Source organism: Panthera uncia, chromosome B1, assembly GCF_023721935.1.
Source record: "Panthera uncia isolate 11264 chromosome B1, Puncia_PCG_1.0, whole genome shotgun sequence".
NCBI classification, from domain to species: domain Eukaryota; kingdom Metazoa; phylum Chordata; class Mammalia; order Carnivora; family Felidae; genus Panthera; species Panthera uncia.
This window is the reverse complement of record NC_064811.1, coordinates 121,330,522-121,347,857: the sequence shown is the minus strand read 5'-3', so window position 1 is coordinate 121,347,857 and position 17,336 is coordinate 121,330,522. Positions and strand designations below refer to the sequence as shown.

The 17,336-nt window shown below is 43.0% G+C and overlaps 1 protein-coding gene across 2 annotated transcripts; it reads right to left on the bottom strand.

The window, feature by feature from the left end:
• Positions 1–1,862: 1,862 nt before the first annotated feature.
• On the bottom strand, positions 1,863–17,061 carry REELD1 (reeler domain containing 1). 2 transcript variants are annotated; one of them, XM_049631212.1, is made up of 9 exons: positions 16,937–17,060; positions 16,268–16,522; positions 14,338–14,578; positions 11,088–11,310; positions 8,805–8,968; positions 5,525–5,672; positions 4,938–5,001; positions 4,091–4,125; positions 1,863–3,278 (listed from the first exon to the last, which is right to left on the bottom strand). In XM_049631212.1, the coding sequence occupies exons 3-9, from the start codon at positions 14,543–14,545 to the stop codon at positions 3,266–3,268; spliced, it is 855 nt and encodes a 284-aa protein (XP_049487169.1). In that variant the 5' UTR covers positions 14,546–14,578; positions 16,268–16,522; positions 16,937–17,060; the 3' UTR covers positions 1,863–3,265. The 2 variants fall into 2 exon arrangements, with proteins under 2 accessions (XP_049487169.1, XP_049487168.1); XM_049631211.1 differs by having other exon boundaries at positions 1,863–4,125; positions 16,937–17,061.
• Between the last annotated feature and the right edge of the window lie 275 nt (positions 17,062–17,336).

The window sequence follows — 17,336 nt, the reverse complement described above, 5'->3', positions numbered from 1 at the left end:
GAATGAAATCAAATCACAGAGCCTGTATTCCAGAGAGGCTGGGATCACTGATGAACACCGGAAGTCCCAGAATGGGAGAGGGTATATCTGTAATTTATTCCTAAAGTGTCAGCCATCTCTAGACAACGTTTCAAATAAAACACGACACTTATTTAAATATTTACTGGTTTGTCGACCCATTTTTGTTGTTAATTAGGATTTTTTTTAAAGGCAACAAACATTGTCACAGCAAATTAAAATCCAGACAGCCTCAATAGTAGGATAGCTCAGCCACGCTATCGTTAAGCATTAGTTTGTGATTTAGTGAAAATATTGTATCCAAGGTGAGAAATCAATTAGAAATACCAGAAATAGCCTCTCAACATAGGAAAGGTTGAGGCTCTCCCCTACTCTCCTACTCTCGATCTGCTGTTATTGAATTAACACAACACAATAGAGGTAAAAACATTTGTTTGAAATAGAGTTTTCAACAATTGTTTTTCTGCCATTTTTCCTTAAATGTGTATTTAGCCCAAACCCCCTTCTCTGAGAAGTGGCTGGCCCAACAATTCTGTAGCTGTTCCTACAAAACAAAAAAATTATGTTAAGACTTTGCATTTGAGTTGCTTTGCTTTTTTTTTTTTTTTTTTCTTTTAATGTCTTTGTGCTTTAGTAAATGCCTTCAGGTTAACACTTCCTCCTGGCTCCCCTCTGGGGCTTCTCTGAAGCCAGGCTTAGAGGACCTTCAAGTTCACAGTAACAGAGGGGTTTTATGTCTCATGACTACAGGTCTATGGACCCCACTGCCCCTGCCAAAAAAAGAGTTTACTCAGAATGTCTCAGCAAAAATGTGTAACCCCCAGCAGGAACTGTAGCCAGTGGCTACCATGACAACTTAAGCTGTGACCACCTCCATGCGCTGGGCAGGAGAAGGAGGGGCCGACAGGGAGAAGCTGTCATGGAAAGGGAGTAACGTTTTTGTTGACCACGGAATTTCTCTAAATGGACTAGATTTAAAGATGGTGTTGGCTGCAAAGTGACATTAAGCAGTTGGTTATATAGATGGCTAAATGTCGAACATGCATTTAATCTTCACAACAACCGAAGCAGGTAAATAATTTTGTTTTTCTCTGATGGGGAAGCTGAGACTCAGAGACCTGGCTGACTCTTCCGCACCACTTTACTATTTTGTCCGTGGAACCGGAGAAGAGGAAATACCTAACTCTGATGTTTGAGATTTCCCTCACCCCTTTCGATGTTTTCCAGGACAAGTCCCTCAGGGCACCTCTTGGGGATGAATGTCCCTTCCTTCTACTCTCACATAAGTCCTGTGGCAGGTCGGCAGTCTAACCGGAGAGGTACTGAATTAAACATAGCTTCGCATCCTTTGCCACTTCTCCCATCAAAAATGAAATCCATCGCCCTTCCTTCTGAAGAAGGAGAGCTGGCCCATGGCTCCCTGTAACCACTAGAAAGTGGCGGAAGTGAAACCATGTTACTTCTGAGGCTAGGCCTCAAGACACCGCCCAATTTCTGGTTTTGTCTGCTTGGAATACCCATCTTGGAACCCAGCCATCATGATGTAAGAAACCAGGAAGAGAAGGAACAAATTGCTGCCTACACTCATCAACGGCCCCAGCTGAGCCCCAGCCATCAGCCAGTGACTAATTGCCAGCCACGTGAGTGAGTCACCTTGGGTGTTCCAGCTCAGTCAAGAACACATGGAACGGATGAACTGCCCAGCTGAGCCCAGCCAACCCTAGAACTGTGATGGACGACAAGTGGTGGTGGTCGCGGCTATTTTAAACCACTGAGTTTGGGGATAGTTTATTTCACAAACAGTTGTGAAACAAATAGACAACAGTCTGTTTTCCCAGGAAAATGTCCTCTTGGACAGGTAAGGTCTTGAAGGTGTATGTGTAGTGCACTTGGCCATCTGATGTGATGGTCAGAGGAGAGCTCTCCACTGGTGGGTTCCTCGTCTGCATCTCGGGGAGGATTTCTTTTGAGGAGGGCGAGATATGTAAAAGGATATCTGTGGCTGCCATTGGAGTACAGTAAATTCACTCATTTCCACAGCATTCCTAGAACACTTTCATTTGTGAACACGCAATTACCTAGGTCTCCCTGGTCCTAATGAGGCACTTAACTAAAGACGGGACAGATCTGCCTAGCCCAGAATCCAGGAGGAAACAATCGTGGTATTAGTGCCCAGTGAGCTATAAGAGGCTGGAAAAACAGCAGGATCTAGCTCTTTCCCACACCCCAGTTTTTTTAAAAAAATGTTTTTGTTGTTGAACTGAGATGTCATGAAAGCCTCTCTCTCTTTGGCAAGTCACTACACTTTTTCCTCATTAAGTTATTGTGAAAGTTAAATGTGAAAATGTATGCAAAGTTAGCACACTACCTGTACGATCTACCTGTGCTGGATGAATAAACACCCTTGCCAGATGTGTAGTGTTTTTCCGTTTCTACATTAAAATGCTTTGTGACTCTGTAGCAGGTCTATCTCTGAAAAGGCAGCTAATTTCTACATGTCATATTAGGTGAGTATATTCAAAAGTTATAGTCAAACCTGTTGACCCCACACAGTATCTATAGGACACGTCCTAAATCAAAGTGATCTTCGTAAATCACAAGAGCAGGAAAATGGACTTTGTCCACAATGCTGTCTTCCTTTTCTCCCTGAAAAGATGAGTAGAGGCTCTTCTTCAAACTGTGGGATCATCAGTTTTTTTTCAGCCTGACCTTTGGCAAAAGGCAATATGTTTGCTAGCTGTTAGGATTCATAAGCCTCCCATCAAGTGTAAATGGATGGGAAGTCTCAGATCCATTTACACCTGATGAAGAGGCGTGCTTACCACACTCTGGTGTTTATGCAGCATGTATACGTTTTCCCACAGATGTGTTCAGTCGAGCTCTCTCAAACTCTCCTTGCTTCAGATCAATTTCCAAGGGGATTTGCCAGGCTTCTGAGTTTCCAAGAAGACTGAATACCCTTGCACTCACCTAGTCAACCGAAGCAGAGCCAGTGTTGAAAATGAAACTTCTGGGGTGGTTTGGAGAGGCAAAGTGAGGGCCACGGTTCTTTTTCTTGCAAGAGACACAACCCCAACATTACTTTTTTTTTTTTTTCAAAGAGTTGGAAGGGATGAGGCTGACATACTGAGGAGGGACAGAATTTCTATTTCTGCAGGTTCCTTAAGGCAACAGAGGAAGCTTGGCGGCCACAGGAGTCTAGTTAATGAGCAGGTTATACAATATTCATTGTGTGGAGTTTAACTCTTCAAACAGAACGTCTAATTGTGAAAAGAAAAAAAAAAGCAGCTAAATTACAGATGTTAAGACAACAAAGCTCGGGCAGAACTCCCTCTGTTGATAAAACGGTCTGCTCACAGCTTCCTCCACTAACTGCTCACTGATGGGGGCACAGGGAGCCCCTATCCTCATCAGCTATTCTCATTAGCTCTGTTCTGGCTGAGACACCGCAGGGTCTAGGGACAGCCACTCAGATGCCTGCCTAGTACCACGATCTTCTCAGAGGACTGTTTTCTCACTACCCACAGAGGAAGTGATCCAGTTGTATTCCACTTCAACTGAAACAAAACTGTTCTCCCCGATCTTCCTGACATGCACAGTCTCGCCTCCATCGCTGCTGGTAATAGCATCCCCAGCAGGCTCACTGAAGGATACTTCCGTCTGAGTGTGGCAATATTGGGCATGCAGGTAGCGAAGGCCAGCAGCCAGGGCCATGCCCAAGGTGGCTGAAAGGCAAAGCAGGATTCCCAGCTGGGAAGTCCTGAGCTGGAGCCCCGAAGGGGCACTGTGTCCCTCTTGCTCAACCTCAGGCCTTGGGTTGGGCTTCCTGGGGTATCCCCCTCTGCCCCTTCCATTTCCCTCCCCCACTCTGGGCTCCTTGTACTTCGACTGAGGTAAGAAGCTGGCAGAAGGCCTAGATGTCTCTGACTGGCTGCCTGCAGCAGGTGGCCTAGAAGTGGTAGAAATGTGGAAGACAGGGGTTGAGGTAGCTGCCCTAGCCTCACTCCCAGTGAATGCTTCAGAGGACCAGAAATGCCGAGGATAGGTAAGATGGACAGTGGACAGACGGGACCTCATCACAGTCCTATTAGAGGATTCCATCTTGTCCTAGAAAAGCAAAGGGAAAAAAAGAAGTCAAAGGATCTAGTCTTCTTCCAAGCTGCCACTGAACTTCCCAATTAACTTGGGATCCTTCAAGAAGCCCAGGCAGCAGCTGAAAACCCAACCTTGTGCCTGGTCCTAAAAGAGCTCAGAATAAAATGCCCAAGTAGATAGATATGCCCTTGTGGTTGATGGGGATGAGGTAGCCAATGGAAACCCCACAAAGAGAGCATAGAGGCCAGTTACAAGAATAAACTTAGGGTCCTTTAAGAGGTTTCCAGACCAATTTGGGTGATTGTCATCTCCAATGGCAGAAAGCTTTGACTGTCTTTTTATGCTAGGACCCATGAAAGAAGACATTTAATCTTGCTGTAGGTTCCAATAAATTTGAGTAGGAATATTATACCATGTTTTATTTTGTGTTCCTTTTAAGACTTCAAAGGAATAGTAAATCAGTGGACATGTATATTTTATACCGCCCATTGATCTAACCTCTGGAACCATACATGGTGTTTTGAGGCCAATGTTATAAAGTGGGGGTGGAGAGGTGGAAAGACAAGAATTATTAACTGAGGCTAAGTGGGAAAACAAATAACTAAAACTATCAATTTCTACAATTGTCAATAACTTCAGAGACACTGTGTATAACAGAAAGGCTGGTATTGATTGGTATAAAGATGCTGAATATATATCATACCCTTGAGTCCTTCTCTCAAATTTTGGCTACTAGTATAATAGCTTTGCTTTCCCAGCCTGGAACTTCCCACACTGGGATCAAAATATCAGCCTCATCAACCATGCACAACCAGGGCTATTACCTGTTCATCCCTATCCGAGGGCAGGCAAGTTTCCAATGAACCAAAGCTTGGATCATCCTGAGTCCTAAAGAGAAGGACAGAGGGCTGAGAAGGGGTCACTAAGTATATGGATCAAAAAGCAGCATTTCCTACCATTGCTATGTATGCTGATAAAATCAGATTTCTTTGGAAAGACTTCTGAGTTTGGAGCTGAGGGCTGAAGAGGAAAAGGAGATGGGATGGGGAAGAGGCTAGTGAGGATAGCAACAAAGACTCACTGAATGCTTTTATTTATTTTACATAAAATATGTATTTATATATTATAAATTTACATATCTAAGCTATAAAATGTATATTTGTATCTTATTTTATTTATAGCAGCATCTCAGGGATCTCACCCTGGCCAGGAGAATACAGTTTCCCTAGGTGATTTTCATACCCAGTCCTTTTGACCAGTAGCCCTTCTACAATCAGGGTTTCTTGTGCACTTAAGAATAAATATGGTGAGGTCTTTTCTGTCAGACACCAAGAAATGTATGTTTTCTCAGCACCCCACTGTTTGGCCTCATCCTACCACCTTACTGAATGGTCCACCCCTGATCCATTACCTGAAGTAGGTGCTAGGGCTGGAAGCAATGCCCTCTGAGGAGAATCTCCCAGGAGCCATGAGTCTCTCCAGCCCACGGACATCCAAGGATGGTTCTAGGGTTGGGCTGCTGTCCCCTCTGGGTTGCTGGCCATTGCTGATTGCAGTAGCTGTGTGTGAAGATTATTGCAACAGAGTCTCTGTGCCCCCAGGAAATTCCATCACCCAAAAACTGGCAGGAGAAGAATCTAAGCTGTTCTCCTCTGTAGCTCTAGTTAGGGCAACAGCAAAGATGTCTGCACGTTGCTGGGGAAGAGTGGTGGGGGGACTGGGAGCTAAGCAGAGATCCAAAGACACCACAAAAGAGAGTGAGAGCATTTTCCTCATACTGATTAGAATAAACAACTATGATAATGGGGCAAATACCAGAGACCAAGGTACCTTGGGGACAAAAAATTAAGTTTGGAACACTCAAAAATATCAACAAAACGATCATCTGCCCAGTAATATAAGCCCCTGGCCAAGTGGCAAAGGACTCGATTTCTAACATTTTTATAAATAGTAAGCCTCTGGCCCTCTGGACCTGTACATTCTTAACAGTCATCACTCAAGGAATATAGAAACCACTATGACCACTGTTGTTTTTTTTTTCCTTACCTCTACCCAAAACTGCTTCTAGGTAGGAAAAAAAAAATCAGAATTCCACAAATCAAAGATTTTTAAAAGTCCTCGATCTTTCTTGCCATAGTATTAAGAGGAAACAATAACCTGGTGATGATAATGACTTGAGCCTGTGCCATGGGCAGAGATGAGATCACTGCCCCTGCCCTGCTCTCCGCCATCTCATTTCCCATCCATGACTGGCCAACACGACGGCCCAGAGCATTAGAAATAAAAATTAGAAACAGCGCAGCAAGTAAGCAAGACCAGTTTTAGAGTCAGATTATTGTCTGGGTTCAATTCTCCACTCTGCTACCTCCTGGTTTGGGGCAAGTCCTCCCAGAGCATCAGTTTCTTCTGTTGCAAAATGGTACCAATAATGGTACCTAGAGCATAGGGCTGCTAAGGAGTAAAATAAAATCACTGATGTAGAATCATGGAACACAGTGCCTGGCACAGGTGCAAGGCACCCTGAGGGCTTACCATGATAACTGTTACGATGCCAAGGATGGTGTTTGCAAAAAACAAAAACAAAACAAAAACACATTAGCTGAGGTTTCTCTGGCCAGGGTTCTAACTGGATTGGAATGCTTTTTTTTTTTTTCCTTTTTGTGCCACTCTTATCCAAAGCCTTCATCACTCAGAAACATTGAGGATGAAGTGAAAAGCAAAGAAGCCTAACAGACATACGGAACGTGGCAAAAGTTGACAGTTTTAGATTCTTGCCTGAACTCTAAAGGCATTCGGCCATTTCCCGCAGATTCATTGTATGACGGGCATTCCTGTGAAGCCTGGGGATACAGAAATGCTGCATGGTAGCAACTGTTGGTTCTGAACTCAAAATCTAGGAGGAGAGACTCTTAGATGCCCGACCTTATCAATTACAGTGTGATGAGAGCTTAAAAACCAGAATTAAGAAGACAATTACATTTTCTCCCCAGACATACGGGGAAAGTTTCACAAAGAAGATATTTGAACCTCCCCTTGAAAGATAAACAGATTACCAGGAGGAAGAGCCTTGTTTGAGGAAATGTCTGAAGGCAAAACATGAAGATCAGGCCCTGAAGTGTTCTGAGGGTCTATTGGGAACTAAGTTTGGGAAATACAATATACCATCTTCCTAATGCGAAAATTCATAATTTGTAATTTGCCTACTGCAGTCTCTCACAGTTAAGAAATCTATTTCACTTTGCTAAATGACACCCCTTCCCCTCTCCCATCTCAATGCACAGGCACACACACACACACACACGCACACGCACACACATACACTACTTTTTCCTTTGGGAAACACTGGGATCTGTGTAGAGAAATGGGCAGGAAAACAGGCTAGGCCAGAAGGTGAGGAATGTGTGCAGTGTAATAAGGAGTTTACCCTTAGCTGCTCAGATGGGAGTCTGCCACCGGCCCCCCCAAGGGACAAGGTTCCCAGTAACATCCTAAGACAGGCTGCAGGGCCAACATGATGCAACTTCCTGACACCTCACTTTTACTCATCTTCATATTAAAACAAACATGCTTGGGATTAAAATGCAACATTTGCATGATTTATAAAATAAAACATGAGACCAAACACGCATTGAGTTTGCAGGGTCTTCTTTAGGCCACGCTGCCAGACCCTGAGATCTTAATCTGCTTTTAGGAGTAGCTTGCTGGGAACGTTGGAGGAGTGTGTTGGGCAGTAGGGAGAGTGGCCCAGGGTGAGCTCTGTGCCTGGGTCTGCCAGACTGAGCAACGTCAGACACCATCATGTTGGCCAAAAACAAAGGACGGAATAAAGCAAAGTGGGATCATGAGGATTACAGATTGGATCTTCTGTGCAAGTGGCTGGATGAATTTAAGAGTGCATCCATTTGGAGCACTTAACTAGAAATAAATAATGGAAATGAGTTTCGTATCACCAGGAATTTTCAGATGACCACTTTATTCTCTGGCTGGTTAGTTTTGTGTTTGTTTGTTTTATTTTTTAAGTAGGCTCCACACCCATTGTGGGGTTTGAACTCATGACCCTGAGGCCAAGAGTTGCTCTACCGACTAAGCCAACCAGGTGCCCCTGCTTTGTTTCATTTTGTTTTGTTTCAGAAGTTCACAGGCCAATGGAGTCTCAAGTTATGTGGTGAGCCAAGAAAAAGTCCATTGCCATCCAAACAGCCTCTCATTCCTGATTCCCTTTTCCAACCCAGGCTGCAAAGAGCCAGCTACCTACCATGGAAAGTAACAATTAAAGCTGGATGAGGTTTTATACAAAAAGAAGAAAAGATCATCTCTTTCTTGTGCTCCCTGTGTAGCTCCAGGGGTTTGAAGGAAACCACTGAGACACTGTGATGACCGGTAGGTGCGGGGGTAGAGGGAGGTAGGTGCTGTTTTTTGGCTCTGTAGCGGAATCTAACTGTCCACCCCAGGGCCCACTTTGATTTGGGAGGTTGAACCACACAAAGTCTGTTTGCCACAACAAACAGCACGGGCAAGTGTCCCCTCCCAACTGCGGCTGTGTCCCCGAAAACTGCAGCAGCCGGTGGAGGCAGGTGTTTATTGCTTGTGTTGCCAGAACCGGGACCAGTGGCCATAATTTCTAAGTGAAAATAGATAGCTATAAAAATAATGATGCCAATCAGGCTTCTGAGTCCCATGGCAAGCTGTACCTGGGGTGATTCCTTCCGTTCCCTCTGGCCTCCACCCAGGGGTTGGCATCGGTGAGCTGGGCTGCACGGGGCCATCACGATGGGTTCTGCTGCGTGTCTGTTGAGACATCACAGGGGATTCAATCCTCTCCCAGTAAACGAAATATGACTGGACCACTGATAAACTGTGGAAAAAGAAAGCAAAATGATTCGATGATTTAGTTTCCCTTAAATAATACCTGAAGAAGAATAAAAGTCTAAATGAATAGAAAAACTGAAGAGATGATTGTATTGTCCTTTGGGTGACTCCACTCTCTTTAGAAATGAAAACTCGGGGTGCCTGGGGTGGTTCAGCCGGCTAAGCGTCCGACTTCGGCCTTGGTAATGATCTTGCGATTTGTGAGTTCAAGCCCCACATTGGGCTCTGTGCTGACAGCTCAGAGTCTGGAGCCTGCTTTGGGTTCTGTGTCTCCCTCTCTCTCTGCCCCTCCCCTGCTCGCACTGTCTCTCTCTGTCTCTCCAAAATAAATAAATGTTAAAAATTTGTTTTAAAAAACCCAAAACTCAACAGCATCAAATAATTAACACAGGAAAAGATATGTATAAATCAATGACCCTCCTGAATAAATATAGTCATTAAAAACCTCATTTTGACAAAAAGGTGTCTTCTTGAACTGTTTAGACTCAAAAGTTTCCATTTTAACTTTATTATTAGCCATTCCTGGTCTATTGTTAATTGAATTACTCTGTTAATTGAAACTTTCATAATTCTGTTGTACAATTGTATGGTTCCATTGTAATTGTAGATTCCATTAAACATTAGAGATACATCATTGGTACTCTAATATTTTGAATACTTAAGGCTTTCTTTTGTGAAAATCACCTTCACAGTTTTTCATTTATTCTCCCCAAAATTTCACTGAGGTAGGGATTATTGGCTACTAGCATTTTTCTCATTTTAAATATTCAGAAGGCAGTTATAAAAATGTGATTAATTTAGTTGAGGCCACCCAAAGTGTTAGGGTACAAGTAAGAGTCATGGCTCAGGCCTCAGGCACATCGTCACTTCTAGCATGGGAAAGGATCCGGGAGGTGAGCCAACACAGGGTGACTTTGGGAGAGGCTTCTGATCAAGTGCCTTCACTGTCAAATGGAAATAATAGCTCCTAAACTATTTACTATGTAGCACTGAGCAGCTATGATGGCAAATCTGGAAATAGAAATGGAGGTGATTTGAGAAATAAAAGCAACTCCACATATTTAAGGACTCTAAATCACACACATTCCCTTGCATTGGATCAGAACCAAAGCCCCAGGCAGAAGCTGGGTTGCACCAACAGTCAAGTGGATGGATACTGGCCTTCCTGAATGGGCAAAATCATTATGGCACAGGGTTTTCTTCCTTGCTGTCCTGTCTGTTGACTTAGTCCACCAGGAAATGATGGAAAAGGGTCACTGTGGGGACAGGGGGCAGGCAGTGGTGCTCATATTTCATTGTTCCCAGTGCCAAAGGCAAAATCTGGAGGGGAAGACAACATGGAGTCTTGATGCCTCCACCTTCAGGCACAGCCTCCCCCTTATATATATATAAGCCTCCCATATATATATATATATATATATATGTATATATATATATATATATATAGGGGTGTGGGGGAAAGAAACTGAGGAGCACATACCCTTTCCCAAGAGTTAAAAAAAAAATCTCTTTTTTGGTAAACACAAGTGTCTGAAAAGAATGGCAAAGCAAGTGTCTCATTTTGAGTAATGATGTATAAATGGAGTTTGCTGTTGCCGGGAACCATTGTAAGCATTTTTCCTATATTGCCTCTTTCATCCCTATACAAACCCTTGAGTTATGTGCTGTCATTATTATGCCCGTTTGCTAGACCACAGGCAAGGCAAGGAGACCTCAGTGGCTTTCCCTGGGCCCAGGGAAGTGTCTACTTGTCTGTATGCCTCAGCCTCTGTCTTTCTCAGTTTTCCCCACTCTCCCACTGGCCCTTCTTTTGTTGTCTGGCCATTATTTCCTGGAGAGGTCGGCCAAGATGCATCTGTGCCCAGAGAGGAAGGGAAATCACGTACTCTTGAGCCATGGATAACGACAAAGTGGGAAGCTGGGGGTAAGTTCCTTGTTAGCTAGCCTCTGCATAGGCTGTCTAGTTGGGGCAGTCCTCATGACCCTGTCCTTGTCATTAGGTGGCTGGAGTAGGGGACGAAGCATGAAGGAAAGGAGAGGAGAAGCCCCCTCTCTTCGAAGTGTAAGGCTCCATTACTAAGAAGCAACACTTAACTCACTCTTACAGGAATCTAATATCCCCCACAGGCTGGGCAGGAGCCTGCCACTCGAAGGCCAGGTTTCTCTTCCGGGACTTGTCAGAGTGGGTGACCGTGTCAGCCTCTTGAAAACAAGCCATCGGTTTGGAATGAGGAGGGATGGAAACAAAAGTGCCAGCTATTTGATGATCAGAGACTCTTCGAGCCTGTAGTAGAAATCCCATGAAATCCCGACTGCTTCTCACGGTCACTGCAACGGAACACATCCATTCAGGGTGAGCACTCTTAACGTGTGGTTCCATTTGGTGATTTTATATGGGTATTGTCAAAACTAAAAGCTTAAGACAAGCCCTCAGAGAGTAAACAATTCATTAAGGGGAGGGGAGTTGAAGTGTTCTTTCATGCCCAAAACAAATTTGATTTGGATCAGAGTTATGTAAAAATGAAATACATAACATTAAAAAAATTAAAAATAAAGAGCGGGGAGCACCTGGGAGGCTCAGTCGGTTAAGCATCTGACTTCGGCTCAGGTCATGATCTCACAATTCCTGAGTTTGAGCCCCATGTGGGGCTCTCTGCTGACAGCTGGGAGCCTGGAGCCTGCTTCAGATTCTGTGTCTCCCTCTCTCTACCCCTTCCCCATTCTCTCTCTCTCTCTCTGTCTCTCTCTCTCTCTCTCAAAAATAAATAAACATTATTTTAAAAAAATGAAATAGAAAAAACTAGGAAAAATGTGGTTTGTAAAAATATTGTAGTTTGGAACACCTGAGAAAAACCCAGTTGCCAGAAAGAAAAAAAAGGTTTAAAAAAATATGAACATAGGAGAAATCAGAAGACAAAGTATAAACTAAGAAAAGTATTTGTAAAGATACAAAACAGGCAAATACAAAGAGTATTAGTGAGTCAATAAAAAGATGACCAACCTTAAAATTAGCAAAGGACACAAACAGAAAACAAAGCAAGGTCAATCATGATTTAGAAAATAATTATCAATGAGACACTATTTTAAACCTACCACGTTCACAAATTTTAAAATGTGTAATTTTAACCATTATTGATGGGACTGTGGAAACACTAGGACACTCATTCACTACTGCTAGTACCATAAACCATCCAACTCTTCGAGGGGCGGGTAACCTAATAATATTTTCCATATTTAAAATGCAGTTACCTCTGATACATGCTACAACATGGAAAGGCCTAGAAAACATTACAGTAAATGAAATTAGCTAGACACAAAATGAACATGTTGTATAATTCATTTATACGAGGTACCTGAGCAGGTAAACTATCATAAAGACAGAAAGATTATAGAGGTGACCAGGGTCTGGAAGATGGAGATTATTATTTAATGGCTACTGAGCTTCTGCTTGAGGTAATGAAAAAGTTCTGGAAATGGATAATGGTGATGGTTGTACAACATTGTGAAATTATGTCACTGAATGGTGTACTTCAATTAGAATGGCAAACGTTTTGTTATATATATTTTACCACACACCAAAAAGCCCAGAAATGCAGTCTCCCTTTGATCTAGCAATTTCACTTGCAGGAATTTTTCTTACAGACATAAATAATATGGCAAGCTCGTTTGTAATTAAATGAGCTGCTAAAATCATGGGTATAACTTTATAGGCTTGCTAAATGCAACTTAGTGTCTGCGATCATTTTATTTTCCATTGCAATTGAACTTTCATTAATAAACATTTGTACAATATTTAGTTATTATTTAAAACTAGGCACTGTAGTAGGCATTGAGCATACATCCATGAACAGGACAACACGGTCCTTGCCTTCAAGGAGCTCATGGATTAGTGTGGGGTCCCAGAAAAAAAAGAAAAGAAGAGAAAACAGGGTGATCCTAGCACAATAAAGTGGGATCCATGAAGTGTTCCCTCCAGCTCTTTATTATGTATGTTGTTTTACTTCCAATAACAATACAATCATTTTTCCTTCAGGTCACCTTTTATTAGAGTTTTGGGTGTCACAGTATTTTGGGTCACTTTTTACAGCTTTTTTTTTTTTTTTTTTTTTTTTTTTTTTTACCATTTTCTTTCCTTTAGCCACAGAACACAGGGGTGCTGATACATTGATCCCTTCATGCTGGTGCCTGGGTGCGTACTGTGGTGGTTGGAGCCCCAGAAAAGTTGCCCCCAGCCTTGAGTAGCCTCTTGCCTTTGCCCCAGCATGCATTACACGTATTATCATTTTCTAGCTGTGTTGTGATATGATAAAGTTTGGGAAGCTCTGTTAGAATAGCCTGTATTTCAGTTTGGGGACTATGTTGCTGTGGAGGGCCAAAATTTTACTCACATACTTTTTCCCCACACATACCAATAGAGCAGAACAATTGGATAAAATGATATTTATAGAGTAAATTTTATTTTAATTTATTTCCCCTAATTGACATCAAAAGAATTAGCAAAATCAAAAGGGGGTAGAGCAAACACTGCTGATATGTTTGAGTTCACATGTGGTTGCACAGATGCTTTTCTGTCTACACTCAGCTACTGCTTTCAGTACCTGTAGATCTCTTCTCTGCTTTTTCTGCTGGGAGCTTGGTCCGAGGTAAGCAGGCATGACTCTGAAGTGTGTGTGTATGTGTGTGTGTGTGTGTGTGTGTGAGTGTATATGCGTGGTGGGGACACTACCCTCCACCCGTAAGTGCCCTGGTCCCTCCAACGTCCTGAGAGATGATTCAGAGGTGTGTTTTGTGTGGTTTCTTAGATGGTCTCCACTGGAATTGAGTCCCAGTTATCCACGGCAGTGACCTGCCTAGTCTCGCACTTCTTACTGGTGTCTCTCTCTCCCCTGTCTCCCTTTCCTCATCTGTACTTCCTGGAATCATCGCCCAAATAAACTACCTTCACTCAAGTTCCTTCTCGGTTTTTGCAGGCACCTAAACTAAAATAGCAGGAAATACTCTTTTCACTCTGCAAATAACTTTCGTTTTAAATAAGGAGAAGCTAAAGTCTATTTCACACACGCATGCACGAACACACACAATACATGAAGTTTGTTTGGGGTAATTATATTTATCTTAGAAGGATGGATACTTTCTTATTGTAATGCTATTTGTGCCCGCTTGTAAAAATGAGTATCAATATAGAGATTATTTATGTGGTTTCCATGATACAAATAGTTCATACGTATCTTTGGCTCAATAATTGCTTTTTAGGATGAAGTCAAACTTTAGCCAAGAAAACACATGCTTGGGACAAATACAACTTGGAATTTGTCACTAGGGCTTGGGGGTCTCTCAAAGCTCTCCCATACATACCTAGAACGATGTCTCCCGGTAAGTAGGAAGATCTGCTGGTGTGAATGGTGATGTGGTGCGTGCCGGGGTTCTGAGGCTGGGCTTGAAGGTGCTTGGGCTGCATGTCCTGACAGGCCACCGAGCCGGCACCATGAGAAAAGGCAGTTGAGCAGGAAGCCAGGCAGAGAGCTGCACAAGCCCAGCCTGTGAGGGCAGCAGGGACCCTCATCCTCCCCTTATCTTGCGTCACGAGAAGTATCAGCTTCAATCCAGATGTTATGTAAGAAAATAATATGACGTCGTTTTGAATGTGACTGTTCTGAATCCACGCTGCCTTTAACCGACCTGAATCCCACACTGCCTTTAAACCTGAGATAGCTTTAGTGCCGCCTCCCCAGATTTCAAGGGTTCAAGGTCAAGATCAAAAAGATGTGCCAGGCTATAGAAAGTGTTTCATTTCTAAATATTTTTTTTAAAGCCTGTCTTATAATTTTCTTATAAGACTAGACTGTTTCTTTTCAAAGGGAGGATTTGATTAAGTCAAGGAAATAAGACGAGAAAATATTTGTATCCTAATGTGAACTCTTTACAAGCTGTCTGATCTCCAAGGGCAGTGTGAGCTATAATACATTATTGTGGAAGTGAATCACCCAGTACTCCAATATGGTCAGGCCACATGGCATATGGTGGCTTGGGTTAGTATCTTATCTCTACACTTGTAAATTACAGAGCTGAATGTTACAAAATTTCTGCCAACTATCTATTATTTAGAGGTAACTGTTAAATTTGCAACACTTTGATATCTTCTTGCCCTCCCTTCTGTTGACTGGCTTTAGTTATTTCACTACTTTTTCACAGAGAAGATGAGCAAAGAAAGTTACACCCAAGCTGATCCATTGTTAACTTTATTGGCAGAAAAAGAAAAAAAAAGGACTCAGGAATAGAATCAAATGATTGGATAAAATAACATTTATAGAGTAAGTTTCATTTTTGTTTGCCAGCTCTAATGCCATCAACAGAAAGAATTAAAAATTGTGTAAAAAATGAGTTCTCAGATGAGAATATTGTGAGAGATAGCAAATACGACAGGTTGAAAACTGCTCTCTGAATAAGCATTCAGAGGGCACCTCAGTGGCTCAGTGGGCTAAGCATCCAGCTCTTCATTTCAGCTCAGGTCATGATCTCACAGTTCATCAATTTGAGCCTTGCATCGGGCTCTGTGCTGACAGTGTGGGCCTGCTTGGGATTCTCTCTCCCCCCTCTTTCTGTCCCAACCCTGCTTGTGCTCACGCTGTCTCTCTCTCTCTCAAAATAAATAAACTTAAAAAAAATTAAAGAAAGAAAACCATTCAGAATGGTCAGGTATCTTTTAAAAGTAGGTTTTTTGAAATTGTTTATATACACAAGAATTTTCAAAGGGCAGCTAATACGTTGATCTAAGGAGCAGTACATGGCAACAGCAGCCCCCTCTCTAATAAGCTAGTTTTAAAAGGTAAAAATAAAAGACTTAAAATTTAGTGAAAGTAGCTATAAATACGTGACCCCAAATAATTCGGACAATACCTTTCTCTACTAGGTTTGCCTTCCATGAGGCAAAAAAGTCAAAAACCTCTACACCACAAAGGACCATTCCTACAGTTTCCCAGACACATTAAGAAATAATGAACAATGAGCTGTAAAACCATATTCTCAGTTGAGGGGACACAGGGCCTTTTCCATTTTCTTCCAGAAGGGCCACAAGGAAATGTCCCTTGAGCCTTTGTAGATGGCAGAAGGTGGTCTCCTCTCCCCAGGTCAGATCAAACACAGATGCCTACAGGGGAAGGGGGGAAGGGCACGTCCCACAGACCACGGTCATAGCCTCAACTACCACCCTCTCCTCCTTAAACCTTGAGATTTCTGCTTTCCCACCAGCACCTCGTCTACCTAACCCAGAAAGACATCCACTTACCTAGTATCACACTTTCTTTCAGCCTTGATGGAAAGGCTCCCCCCACTCAGAGTTGCAGTGATGCATCCTTTAAATAAGCCTTTTGTTCTCTCTTCTGTTTCTCCTCTAATGGGCAGGACAGCAGCTGTTACTGCTAATCCTCAGCATCCACAGGAGCTGTCCCTCAGAGTCCAGATCCAGCCTTAATCGCATTGGCTTTCTCTAAGATGGCACACACATACTCACACACGGTTTCCACACCAACGTTGTTCGAGCCTGTGTGAAGAACCAGAGAGAACTGGAACTGGTTTAGCTTATGACTGGCATTGGCATCCTCTACAGGAGTCGATGCGTTCGTCTTGGTTTCCCTCCCAAGGGGAGAATGACTGAATCAAACAAATCTCGGTGTTCTCTGCTTCTTGAGTCACTGTGAGCTGAAGAAGTTATCCCTGGTAAAGCAGAGAGCCACATGTGGTATAAAAAAGTACCACAAGCACACTCCCTCCCCTTTCAATGGCACTGAGGCTGGAATTCACAAATTTACAGGCATATACGAATCTCCTGAGATGTTTCATAATCGCACAGAGCCTGTGGGTCAATGGTTCTCAAAGTGGGGCTCCCAGAGCACAACATCAGCATCATCTGGGAGTTGTAAGAATTGCAAATTCCTGGACCCCACTCCAGACTTACTGAATCAGAAACTCTGGAGGTGGGCTCCTGCACTCTGTGGTTCAGCAAGCCTTGCAGATAATTCCAATACAAGAGAAATTTCCGAACCTCTAATAGGAGTAGCAGAACACCAAATTTATGCTAGGCATTTATCTGGGCAGAAACAAAGATGAATTACATATTATCTCAGGTCCATAAATACAGCAAAATGGAGGAGACTCAAAAGGCTACATGGTGTATGACTCTACTTATATAACACTATGAAAAAGACAAAAGTATAGGAACAGAAACAGGTCAGTGGTTGCCAGGGGCTGGGGTTGCAGGGAGGGCAGCACAAGGGAATCTGGGGGCCAGGCAACTCTTCTGAACCTATCATGGTGGTAGTTACACAACTGTACAAGCTGGTTAAAACTCAGACTGC